At 35.8% G+C, this 13,450-nt stretch overlaps 1 protein-coding gene across 2 annotated transcripts; it reads right to left on the bottom strand.

Annotated features, from left to right (window-relative positions):
• Nucleotides 1–529: 529 nt before the first annotated feature.
• Nucleotides 530–9,253, bottom strand: pcolcea (procollagen C-endopeptidase enhancer a). 2 transcript variants are annotated; one of them, XM_084399789.1, is made up of 10 exons: nucleotides 8,701–9,253; nucleotides 7,068–7,239; nucleotides 4,165–4,273; nucleotides 3,810–4,068; nucleotides 2,955–3,079; nucleotides 2,635–2,771; nucleotides 2,193–2,518; nucleotides 2,018–2,098; nucleotides 1,120–1,290; nucleotides 530–985 (listed from the first exon to the last, which is right to left on the bottom strand). In XM_084399789.1, exons 2-10 carry the CDS (start codon nucleotides 7,154–7,156, stop codon nucleotides 855–857), a joined length of 1,428 nt encoding a protein of 475 aa, XP_084255915.1. In that variant the 5' UTR covers nucleotides 7,157–7,239; nucleotides 8,701–9,253; the 3' UTR covers nucleotides 530–854. The 2 variants fall into 2 exon arrangements, with proteins under 2 accessions (XP_084255915.1, XP_084255916.1); XM_084399790.1 differs by having other exon boundaries at nucleotides 7,068–7,914; nucleotides 8,701–8,946.
• Between the last annotated feature and the right edge of the window lie 4,197 nt (nucleotides 9,254–13,450).

Here is a 13,450-nt window from a genome sequence, read left to right as displayed (position 1 = left end):
TTTCTACCAGATGAAGTAAAATACGCTACTAGCATTCATATTCTTAAAAAGCGGGTTAATACATTTAAAGTTGCTTATCAATATAACAATATGGTGCTGTAATATAACAAAGCTGTGTACCAGGCTGTGAAATAGGCTTACCATAACCAGGGTAAGACAAAACACGTTTTGGAAGTAGGATTGATGATGTATTGACTCTTTTAAATTGTGTTAATTTTGAACAAGTTACAGTACCTTGAACAGTACCAACACCGAAGCACATTTGGCTAATATAGTAGGTAATTTGGGTGTTCTATGCATAAAATAAATGAGCAAAATGACCATGCTACAAAATGTATGGTAGTAAGCTATTCTGAACATAGAAGCAGAGAAGGGGGAGCAATAGAAAGGGATGTGTTATTTTTTCCACATCATCAGATTAGTATGAGCTCATAGTTTAAGTCAGTGTCAGTGTATTCTGGACCAAAAGCAGCTTTCAGTGAAAGGAAAAAGCCCATCCCAATAAAACAACACAGTCTCAATGCGTTAATGTGTTATATAAATCCTGTATTAGAAGACATCATAAATTAGAAATATAATTTGTGACATCCCTGTGTATATATTGAATTGTACGAAAAATATCCTGGCTTTATATAATTCAGTTCTGAGCTGAAGTTTGAATTGCACCATAGTTTAATGAAAACAGTCCAGAAATTTTGTGTGTAACTTCCTGAGCATTATTTTACAATGACAAAAAAATACCTCTTAATATCCAAACTAGATTTGGGCCGTTGTCTAATCACTGTCCTTATGCATTGCATTACATCGAGTGTCTTTGCTTCGAAGGCTGCTTGTGCAAACATGGGTCTGAGCGATCAGCATGGCTGGTTGTTGATGCTGGCCAACAACTTGTGGTGTGGAGTTTTGTACAGGGCAGTGAAACTACCAGGAATGAGAACACCACGGCCTTCCTCGTCCACCTGACCCATCAGGATGTAGTTTTGACCTAGTGAAGAGAGAGTTTTTTGTCAATAAATAGATAATTTGCAGATTTGTAAGAAATTAATGACTAATGAGCAATAAAGACCAAAGAATGCATATTGGCGGTGTGTATTTATCTGTGCATATGTGGCCATTTACCTCTGCGCAGCAAGGGACATTTCTTACAGGGCATCACAAGTTTGACAGACATAGTTTCTCCAGCTTGGGTGATTGTAAGACTACCAGTCTTATAGGCCTTAATTAAGGACACTGTGGCTTGCAAACTTCCTCTAGGTCCAGAAGTCAATGCTGTCAGCGTACCGGTGATCACTGAGAAATAGAGAGAAATAAAAGGTTGCTCTTATAGAATGATAGATAGTTCAGCCCTTTACAAACCCTACATATTATATTATATTATATTATATTATATTATAGATCAAAATGAGGAATTAAAAAAGAGTGAGTAAATAATGGCAGAATTTTTTTTTTTTTTTTTTTTTTGGTGAACTGTCCCTTTAAGACATATACCTTTCAGAAAACATATACATATACCTTTTCAGCCTGTACCATTCAGAATTTTTTTTTTTAAGAAATTAATACTTTTATTGCATTAAATTGATCAAATGTGACCGTAAAGACATTTAAATTGTTGATCAATTCTGTCTTTCTGATGATAACAGTTTTAAAATGTTTTCAACACTTACCCTATTAAAAAAAAGCAAAAAAGTTTCTTGAGCAGCAAATCAGCATATTAGAATGATTTCTGTAGGGTCATGTGACACCCGAATACTGGAGTAATGATGCTGAAAATTCAGCTTTGCCATCACAACAACATATATATTTAAAACAGAAAACAGTTTTGATTTGCAATCATATTTCACAATATTACTATTTTTACTGTATTTGTAATCAAATAAATGCAGCCTTTGTGAGGATAAGAGACTTTTTTTTTTCAAAAACATTAATCATTATCGACCCCAAACTTTTGAATGGTAGTGTAAAAGTTCCCTCTGTGTGCTTTATGTTTTTTTAATGGTTGTTGTATGAAATGACTTACCAAATTCACTAGCACAGAAACTGGCCTTGATGCTTCCATCTCTTTTACATGCCTTTGCGCACAGTGGGTTTGTGTTTGTGGCTGAAAAAAACAAAAAACAAAAATTCAACATTGTCTAATAAGTTATGATCAACTGTAACCATCATAACTGTAACTGTCATCTTTTCCGGCTTACAGGGTCTGGATCTATCTGGCTCTGGTTTACGGACTGGAGGCCTCACAGGTTTGGGTCGAGGCTTTAGCTGTTCAGGAGCTTTTGTAGTAGTGGTTGTAGTTGTTGCTTCTGTGGTCAACACAACAGGTTTCTCCTGTTTGACTGGAGTGAGACGGGTTTTTTTGGGTGTGGAAGACACTCTAGGTCCTGTCGCAACATCGCCACCTACAGTCGGAGTACGGAGGCTACGTGGGATGCTGTTGTATGACGCCATGAATCCGTCTGAAGTAACACTAAGGTCAGATACGAACTGCACCAATAACACATTGCTATTGGTAACAATGTTCCTGTAGGTGGGACACAAAAAAACAAGGATGAAAGAATGTGTGTGGTCATTTTTTTCCCCCCATAGAAATGATATCAATAATAAAATGACAGTGAAAGAGAATGAGAGATAACTGACTGAGGCGAAGTGTCTCCGCAGAATTTTCCGATGCGCCTCGAATCGTTGTCCTCTCCTCCGTTAAAGAACGCCACATAGTCGAAGCGGCAGTACGTGTCAGACTCCAAATCAAACTTATCGAACTTCACCTCAATCACCTGAAACACAAAACCACAACACTTTACAACAGGGTCCCATTAGATAGCCTAAGTCAATATTTCCCAACAGACCTATTTCTTATCTTTTAACAGGATGCAAAAATGTCTGGCGTGCCGCCACCAATTCAACATTGAAATATTAACTGAAAAGCATCACTGCATGTTTATGGTTTTTTTCCTGACCATTTCCGGCTCCACTGTTATAAGCCAGGAACAGCTGATGCCCGGTGGATAATTTTTCTCCGGCCAGTTGGGAGTTTTGATTGTGCCCTGAGACTTAGTGAGCTTCCCGCCACAAAACTGATGCTCTGACATAAATAAAAAGAAAAGAAAGACCATTGAGGCTGCAAACATTCACCTTCTAATCTGCAAAACCTCAAGTCGAAACAACACGTTTCCAGCATCAAGTTATTTGTCTGAAAATGAAAAACCGGAACGAACGGCACAGTCAATCGCAAGTTGGGGAGAGTTACTTTTAATGCATCATAATAGTGTTACTCTCCTAAAAGTAACGAATTACGTTACTTAGTTACTTTTTATGGGAAGTAGGCCTAATGTATTACATTACTATTGAGTATATATTTATCTCACCTGGCTGAGGCTCGATTTAAACAAGAAGTAATGCATTAAGTAGGCTACCTATATAACATATCCTACACCTTCATTTTTCATCTTCAAACACATTTAGAATATTAGTATTCTGACCACTTAGATATTTCCTGACTGCTAGAGCTGTGTATGCCATACAAAAGATCTCATAACATTACAACTTTTATTGAAAAGTAAGTAATGTGTTTTGTTACTTTTATACATTTTGTCAGTTCCAGTGCATGTATGAGTGTAGATTTCTAATTGATTATATTATGGAGAAGAGAGAGAATTTTAACTGAAATATGAATGTGTAAATGTATAAAGCAATGCGTTACTTTTTAATGCGTTTACTTTTAATCTGACTACGTAATGCGCATTACTTGTAATCCGTTACCCCAACACTGATCGCAACACATTTGATGTTTAATATTTAATGTTTCATTTCACCATCCACATGTGGCTTTCCTCCATTGAAGTAACCCAGGAATCCTCTCCCTCCTGTTCCTGAATCTGATACCATCTCTACCATCATTGTGTTGGACGTGGAGAAGAGAGCCCCGGGCCGGAACGTTCCGCAGAAACGTCCGAGCTTCTGCACCATGTTAGAGTGTCCGTTGTACACATCCACATAGTCGTAGCGGCAGAGAGGGTCAGCCTCCAGGTCAAAAATCCTGAAGGAGAGCATGACCACATTGCCTTCTGGAACCTAGTACAAAGGGACAGAGATACTTAAAGGCTTTTACTCTGTGATACAGCCCCAGGACGACGAAGAATCTCGAGTGTGAACTCAAAGTGAACTCACTGTGATGTACCAGGTACATTTGCTGTTGGGTTTGTAGAACGATGGGAATCCTTCACTGCCCACAAAGCCTGAGTCTCCAGCCAGATCACCGCCACAGTTAAACACAGGCCTGAGAGAGAGAGGAAGAGTGAAAAAGAGGGATTTCTGGTGACTATAATAAAATGCTGATGTGAATGTGTTTATATTGCACAATAAATTGCACAGTGTTTATATCATGAAGGCGAGCCAAAAGCTTGACTAAGGCATAGATTGCAAAAGACATATCTCAAAAAGTACAAACAGATGCACATAGATGAACCTACAGTATACAACAACTTAAAAACTTGAGTTATTGAAAAACTTGAGCAAACATCCAGGATGAAAATATTATGCTTACCAAAAGCTAAGATACCAGTGTTACGATATTATTATTATTTACTACATAGGCTAAATAAAATGTCAATGTTTATAGCTTTCATTTTTATCATGAGAAGCATTAGTTAAACTAGATAAATGACAGAAACATTTACCAAATCAATTTAAAAAGTGCTTACAATTGTCCCATAACAAAAATTGTAAATCTGAGCCATCAAACTAATGTAGAAAACAGGTTTTAAAAGGAGGCTTTTAATAATAATAATAATTAATTGTACAGTATTTCTGCATTTTTAAGAGCAACATATTACTTTGTGCATTTTCAACTCGGTTATTTAAATTAGAAATAGCCTTTAGTGTAAATTGATCTGTTCAGGTTGTGGAAGAAATTTTATCTTTAAGATGTGTGTGACCATCATATGACAGTAAAAGAGCACACACAAACCTTATTCTAATATGGAATTGTATTGGAAGGGTAAAGCGTGTTGGTACGTGACAGGAGGGCCTCCACTCAAGGATAAAATATGATGATCAAGTCTAAGAATGTTCCACATATTGAAAATGCCATCATTGGCCTAGAAAGATAGCATTCTGCAGTCAAAACTATAAAGGAGGAAGGATGCCCTCCCTTCACATTCACACTCTGCAGCCACTGTGACTGCTGGCCTTTTCTTGCAAGAAAATAAACCTCATCAAAGACTATTGGAAATGTTTGTCTCTTATTCAGTGATATAATTTTGTTTGCCACCTCAAGGTTTAATGTAATCACCCTAATTATTCAATTAAAAAACTCCTTTGTGCCAGAAAAATGCACAAGTAATATAAATTACATCATGATAGTTGCATTAAATAGATATTGTCTCCAGTCCGTAGCTTCCAGTTAGTGTTGCTGACAACTTTTTTTCAAAAGAACAGTTTGACTGTAGTTTAAATATTTAAAATTATGAGCTTGGCTGGCAGAGAGGCAGACATTTTTATTCAATGTTTACAACATCACATGCAGGCAGTATTTCTAAGCTCACTGACAACTTAAAATCCCTTTTGAATGTTGAGAAGTGTTTCAGACGTCTGCAGCAACATGTTTATAGACTTAAACTCTATGACACTGCAAAATAAAACACAGCTCTTTTGTAATGTAATGGTGCAGAGCCAGAACTAACAAGCAGACCAAAAAACTGTCATTATGCAGTTACTCCCACAGACCCGTCTGAGACAGATTCTCTTCACTCAGCAATGGGGATGTTTACGGCATGCTATCGTTTCAGTGACCTTTTCAAATATTTACTGTTGATAAAAACTAGCAAGAAAATAAAAATAGGGCTAATATAAATGAGACGACCAATTAGATAAAAAATAAATGCATTTGGTTAAAATCACACACATTTAATCCTGCTGCCTCATGATCGAGCACACACATTTTTTTTTTTTTTCATGATTGTGAAGCACCAGTGTCTTTTACTTTTTGTCCTTTTTCAGTACGGACTTTGCATAATTAAACACTAGATTGGATGCATCTCTAGTTTTATTAGCAAAATATTCATTAGTGCATTGTCAACTAGGATATATAAATTAAAATACTTTTTAGTTTGTTTAGCATTTAGTGTAAATCGAGGTTTCCATAAGGTTTCCATACTAAAGCAACAAAAATAAATGTGTTCCATTTGATTAAAATTATTTAATCACACCCCGTACAAAAAAATAAGTATACCCAAGTAAAGTTGAAGTATATTTTTAAGTGTACTATTTCAATACTACTTGACACTAAATTGGCCCACTTTTTAGTGTATAAAAGTATACTTTTAAGAGTAATTTAAGTGTAACAGTGGTAAACTATGTAGTTTATAACTACATTTTTCATTTAAAATAGACTGAAATAATAATCTTATTTTTAGTTTTTTTTTGTTAAATTTTTTTTGCAAGGGATGGCATGATTGGACACAAAATTAGATGTTGTTTTACGTCGTGATTGTTTTTACCTTTTTTCTATTTTATTTCATTGTATGGAAAAGAGCAGCATAAACATTCTACTAAATTTCTCCAATGAAGACAGAAAGTCATATGGGTTGACTAGAAATTTCATTCTTGGCTGAACTATTTCTTTAACTCCAACAGCCTACATAGCATTAAATGTTTTCCAGAATTCCAGACCATATAAGCATGTCGCAATACTCAGTCTAGTCATTATTTAGTAAATTATCCATCTGTTTTCTTCAGAAAAAGCAATTGCGCTCCCTGCAAAGGAAAGCTGGAGCTGATGCAGGGTAAAGCGACCTAATTCACCTTAAAAAAAAACACACACTAACTCAAAGGACATCTGCAACCCTTCATCACTCTGTAATCAATACATTCATCATTAACCGACAATTCATACACACACTCCATGCATTTAAAGAGTATACAAATGACACTTACTACCAGACATAAACACTTAAAAAAGCTAGAACCTTTAAACAGCTCCTGCAGTAGAAAAGGTTTGTAAAAAGAGTTATTTATAGCAGCAAAGAGCTGTCCTGACATGCACACTTAGTTCGTTCTCACCCTATACTCACCTAGTATAGTTGGTGGTCTGACACAAGGCCCCTCCAAAACTCAGACATAGAAGAATCCCCAAATTCCACACAGCAGCCAAACGCTCCATATTCCTCAGCACTGAGATCCACACATGCAAACGCGGCCACGGGACACATGACACAGAGAGGAGGAGGTATGGAGGGAGGGATGCTGAGGAAAGAGTAGAGGGAGTGGGAAAGTGACGCTATATTAGGGGGGGGAGGTTTTAATTAGAGCCAGATGTTCAGAGCCAGAGTTAGAGTTAAAGCCAGTATCAGCCTCATTCACTTTGGCCAAAGGGAAGAATGCTGCATCAACAAAATCAGGATAGAAAAGAAATGCAATGCAAACTCTGTAAGGAAGCCATTGAAAATGAAAGCCATTCTAGTAGATCTATGAGTTTAAAGTCGTTTTAATCTTTGGAGAGAAGCTATCCTGCTCTGGTTGTCAGGTTTTAAGTGTGACCTTCAGGCTGCTCCATGTGCTATCATGAAGCACCAGAGGCTCTTCTGTAGAGATCAAGAGGTTGTGTCTACAAACCTTAACAATTGTACTCCAATTACACCTCCTTAGGATATTAGCATATTTGATTATCTCAACTACTAAAAATTGAGTTCGATTTTCATTTTCAACGTTGGGTTTTGGTCTTTATTCTAAATGCAAATTTTGTCATTGTTTTGGAGCACACTAGCTTATAGATAACAGCAGGGCTAACATATTCACACTAAAAGCCAAAAAACTTTAAATAGGGCACTATTTGAGGGAACAGCCAGTTGGGTGTCCGAAACCATTGTGGATGTTATTGAGTGCACTTATTCAATTCAATCCCACTACTGGAAATGTGTTCTAGAAATAAATTTGGTATTGATATGAGGGTAAGCAGGCAGGCATAGATTCAGATAAGGTACTGTAAGTATTACATACAACAATGCAACAATAATAAAACAATGCATTGACATTTACTTTTTACTTTTGATACTTCTACTAATCTAAACAAGTACTTCTTTTACACTGTGAACATTTTCATGATTTGTTTTCACAACGTTGTATTTTTTGTCAAATCAACTTAGATAATGAATGTGGTTCAGATAACATAATATTTTGAGTTTCTATTCATTAAACCAATCTCCATTGTATTAACTCAAAATTTTAAGGCAACCAGGTAACTTACCCTTTTAAGTTAAACCAACAAATAGTATTTTGCAGTGTTAATTTTGTTTCTGTTTAAGTCATTTTAGTACTTTAACTTATTTCAATTAGTTTTCCATGACAACATTTCTTTAAACTTTTTCATTTAAGTTTTACATTTCATATCTAATTCAGCCAATGATTAAGTTAACAAAAACTATATTGTTAATAGTTAATTAACAATAACAACATGGATGTTGAAAAAGAGGGATTTCTGGTGACTATAATAAAATGCTGATGTGAATGTGTTTATATTGCATAATAAATTGCACAGTGTTTATATCATGAAGGCGAGCCAAAAGCTTGACTAAGGCATAGATTGCAAAAGACATATCTCAAAAAGTACAAACACATGCACATAGATGAACCTACAGTACAACAACTTAAAAACTTGAGTTATTGAAAAACTTGAGCAAACATCCAGGATGAAAATATTATGCTTACCAAAAGCTATTGTTCTTTGAGTCTTGAAACAGCATCAGAAACTGATGGATGACTGATATAATTTTCTTCAACAACACAGATAATAGATCCAATAATCCAATAAGATCAACAAGATCCAATAATCTTTACTTAAACCCAGAACATTCCTTTAAAATTAAAAGGCACTTCTGGTTGTAATTAGGATAAGTGACCTCAGTGTTGTGAACACATTCATGTTGTATCTGAGTCACGTTGTTTGAAGAATTCCCCCTTATGGTGTTCTGTTTCAGCTCTGGCCTTTCGATCGACATTACAGGGGCCTGTACAGGGGAACATCCGCATAAAACCTTCAGAAGAAATATAAATCTCATAAAAGATCACAGCAGATCATCAGTTCTCAAAGCAGGATATCTAGTCACCACCATTTAATATATAACGAACAATAAAAACGATCTAAAGCAAAGGATTGTTTGCAAAGTACAAATCCAAAAATATGCAAACACATTCAAACTGTATTGTTGTGCTTGGCATCTGGTTGCGTTTGTTCTCTCTGGGATGTGATTGGAGTTGTGATGACAGGCAACAGCACAAGAATGTGGTGACGTGGGACTTTGCTGGGGGGTGGAGGAGTATGAGGTCTGGCTTGAAGACCTGGAGGAAGGTCAAGAGTATCAAAGCAAAAACAATCCATCAAAATGTATTGTTGTCAAAGGGACAGGATAAAATTGGAAACTATATGAGGAATCATTTGAGACAGGGAGGTCTGGGGGGGAATAATAGCTTTGGAAATAATTAATTTGGCAGTAGAACATGGATTTAGAAAAATGGCTCTTTATATGCTCCGACTTGTTAAACAAGGCTATATCAAGACTTGTTAAACAATTAGCAATCCTTTATTTACCAATAATGTCATTCCAAACCTGTGACTTACTTTCTTCTGTGAAAGACAAAATTAGATATTTTAAAGAATGTTCATGTTGCTCTTTTCCACATAATAAAAGTGAATAGAGATGGATGCATGCTGAGCTCCAAAATGGACAACAAATCACAATAAAAGTATGTGCTATATTCTGGAGTTTTCTTTTAAGTGCTTCAACATAAAAAAAGGAAATTTATGGTGAAAAAATAGGCAGCTGTGGTTGACAGACCTTTACCGTAAAAAATACAATAGCAACTACTTACGTTTTACAGATTGAACTTAAATTTGCAGTTAAACACACAAATACACATGACACTAAAATAATGCAATAAACATTAAAGGTAGGGTAGGCAATTTCAGAGAAACTAGCAATAACAAGCTAGCTTTGATAGCATAAGGTCACACCCAGAGTCTGCAATGCGCCGTTAAATTATGTTTAAAAGCACTTAACATTATAATAACTAGATGTACCGCATGGCGGTACAAAATATGACCGCCACTCAGGCCTGTACTGGCTTTCCACAAAAATAAATGACGTGGAGCAATTTGGCTGTATTGCGTGTTTATGTATATACCTAAAAAAAGTAGTAGTATGTGCATGTCTGTCTGTGTGTGTGTGTTTGTGTGTGCGTATGTGTGTTTGTGTGTGTGTTGTCTGTGCATGTGGATTTGTATGTGTGTGTATGGGTGTGTGTCTGTGCGTGTGGATGTCAGTGTGTGTGCATGCTTGCGTTTGTTTGTATTCCTGCATGTGTGTGTGTGACAGTATCATCCTAAACCAGCAACCCTTCGCTCAACAGCACCATCTACAGGCCGATGAGTGTACAGTGTTTCGGTGTCCCTGGTATCGTTGACGGAAAATTCAGTAGAAAATTTGACAATCGATTATGGGCTAGGTTGATGTGGGCCCTTAAGACCAACATACTTTGCAAATTTAATGTCATGGGAAAGAATGTCATGGGTTGACATCTCGTAATTACGGTGCGTGAGCGCAGCACAAGCTTGTTGTTTTGGTTCAGGAGGAACTGTAAAAGGCGGCTGCTGTTTGTTTGTGGCCCTCGGTGGCTGTCTGACTACTCTGCATATCCTTATGGAACACGCTGATGATGTGTGATGTCCGCGCGAGCAGATGCGCGGAGGTGTGGAAATACATATGTTGACAATCAGGTAGGACATCGTATCATTGCATTCGGACCAAGTGCAATGATTGGACGAAAATGTTTTGGTCCTGAGACTTCCACAGAAGATATACGTACATGTTTTGTATAGTTTCGGTATAACAAAAAGTGTTTAAAAACAGTTGCCTACCCTACCTTTAATTTAACAACATGAGATATAACATAAAACACTAACGTACATTATTGATTACAAAAAAGGTAGCATTCTACAATAACTGGGTAATAGGTACTATCCCTGAACCTACTCCTAAACCTAACCTTAACCCCTGTAGTTACCTTATATTACCCAGTACTTTCTTAGGCAAGTACACATAAGTACACATACTGTAAAATAAAGTGCAACCCAAAAAACTAAGAAGAAACATAATTATTTAAATGAAAAACTATCAAATGTGAGGTGTCACATAGGGAAATCTGGAAATGTCAATTTATGTTTTTTCACTGACGAATTATCCTATGAAATGTCCTGTTAGATTTATTATAGTTTTTCACAGTATAGCTTACTGTTAACCAATTAGCAGGTTTTTATCGTAGCATTTTTGCAGTTTTACTTTTAAAATTATGATCATGTTTTACAGTGTACAATTGCTTTGTGTGAGGAACAGACATTATATATATATATATAAAAAAAATAAAAAAATAAAACATTATATATATCGTCGCTGCCCGATGAAACTCACGTATGTCCAAAACGGTTACTTTTCAGGAAGTGAAAAAAACACCATAATTTCAAAAGCAGTTGAACGTAGCGTTGTCATACTTGGTACGGCATCTTTAAATGTAACCATATTCTTGCCCGTGTAATGATATAGTCCACATTTGACCAAAATCGAGTTTAAATGGACATACGTGCATATTTTACAGTAACGGTGGTCGATACGCGTTCTTCCGATCATTAGAATGGCCAAGTCGCGTTTCATATTGACAGATGAATAGGCTACGCTCAGTTTATTAAATAGGCCTACGTCTCAGTTTAAATGTCTCTTGCAAACTTCATATGATATATGAAGGGACAATGAATAAATACACTCATTGCTGACCAGCCTATAGGCGAACTAGGCAATTGCCTAGAGCGGCACTTTTGTAAGGGCAGCAAAATGTGTGCCAATGCCAACCGGGAATGAACAATTCACAAAATAGGCTAGGCTATGATAATCATACATAATCAGAGAGTAGCCTTTTTCTTTTCGTTTTGAATTATTTCGTTTAAAGAATTTTCAAGCTTTGTGTATTGGATGTCATTCTCATGTCTGTGTGAGGCATACACTGAGTTTCGTTAAGTTAGGATGAGATGCGCTTAACGTGCAATGCAAGTGACCGCGCGGGCGCCTCCATGATTATATTGTCTGCTATATATTTGCTGCTTATATATTAAATCCACTACAGGCAATTGGCTGATGAAAAATTTATTAAAAATAAGATACAATTTATACAAAACGAAATTCACTTTCAAAATTCACAAAACAAAACTTGATGAAGTGGTCAAAATCATGTCTGACCCGTCTCAAATGTGGCATCCTATTACTCGTGCTGTTCACTTTTCATACTTTCAACAGTATAGTAGTAGACCTACAGACTCTATTTGTACAAATTGCTGCACATTCATTTAATTCTGAATTTTGCACAAACAAGTTGAAAGGCTTCAAATCAAGTTAACGGATAATTGTGCGTGCATTTATTAATCATGATACTAAAATCATAACAAAGTAGGCTATGCTATGTACAAAAAAAAACAGCCATTTCTGTTTTTTTTTCTTTTAAACAAAAAAAAAAAAACAAAAAAAAAAAACAAGCTGCACCCTTTTTTTTTACATTTCATCTTTCATTCCGAAATAGAATAATGAATGAACGAAAAAGTACACGGACCCAACATGGCTATAGCCTTTTTAGCCGTTATCAATCTAAATTAATCTCGTTTTTAATTTAACTTAATTTTATTTTTCTTTATTTAAATTTCGTTTTTCTTTATTTAAATTTCGGGTTTTTCTTTATTTAATTTTCGTTTTTTCTTTATTTAAATGTCATTTTTATTTATTTAAATTTCGTTTTTTCTTTATTAGGCTAAATTTCATTTTTTCTTTTTTTTAAATTTCGTTTTTTTCTTTATTTAAATTATGTTTTTCTTTATTTAAAATTCGTTATTCTTTATTTAAATCTACCCTTTACTGTGTCAGTAATTTATTAGTCAGAAAAATATTAGACTATAGTATTGCTTAAGTTAACAGACCCGTGCGTTAACATCTCCACAATAAACAGTGACAATTACTTCGTCTAGACCATTTACCGGTAAATAACAGTTGTGAATATATTGCGAATATATAATGAACTTGAACAGTTGTCAAAAACAAACGTTTGCTGATACTTTACCTCACAGAATTATTCGGCTATCCAATGCGGAGCTTCCAGAGACGCTTAGACCGGCGAGATGCCTCCACAGAGCGGGATATACGCGGCGTGATTGACAGCTTTGACACCAAATGGATATACGTGGAAATCAGATGACATGATTTCACAACTTTTCATTGGTCATTTAGATATGTGAAGCATACTGTATATGGAAATGAACCTGGACATTCTATCCCTCGAAAAATCTCAAAATCGGCAAAATGGACATACGCGGTTTTCATCGGACAGCGACGATATATAGGCTACTGTATGTTGCAACCGCTTTCAA

Source organism: Rutilus rutilus, assembly GCF_951802725.1.
Source record: "Rutilus rutilus genome assembly, chromosome: 25".
In the NCBI taxonomy this organism is placed as follows: Eukaryota; Metazoa; Chordata; class Actinopteri; order Cypriniformes; family Leuciscidae; genus Rutilus; species Rutilus rutilus.
Note: the sequence above shows the minus strand (reverse complement) of the source record. Positions and strands in the feature narration are given on the sequence as shown.

Bases quoted from the DNA above. Each gene is read 5' to 3' on its own strand.
- pcolcea (XM_084399789.1), bottom strand. From the start codon at position 7,156: ATGGAGCGTTTGGCTGCTGTGTGGAATTTGGGGATTCTTCTATGTCTG. The intron at 4,069-4,164 runs GTGAGTTCACTT...CCTTTGTACTAG, and splicing joins AATGTACCTGGTACATCACA to GTTCCAGAAGGCAATGTGGT. The intron at 1,291-2,017 runs GTAAGTCATTTC...TCTATTTCTCAG, and splicing joins TTTCTGTGCTAGTGAATTTG to TGATCACCGGTACGCTGACA.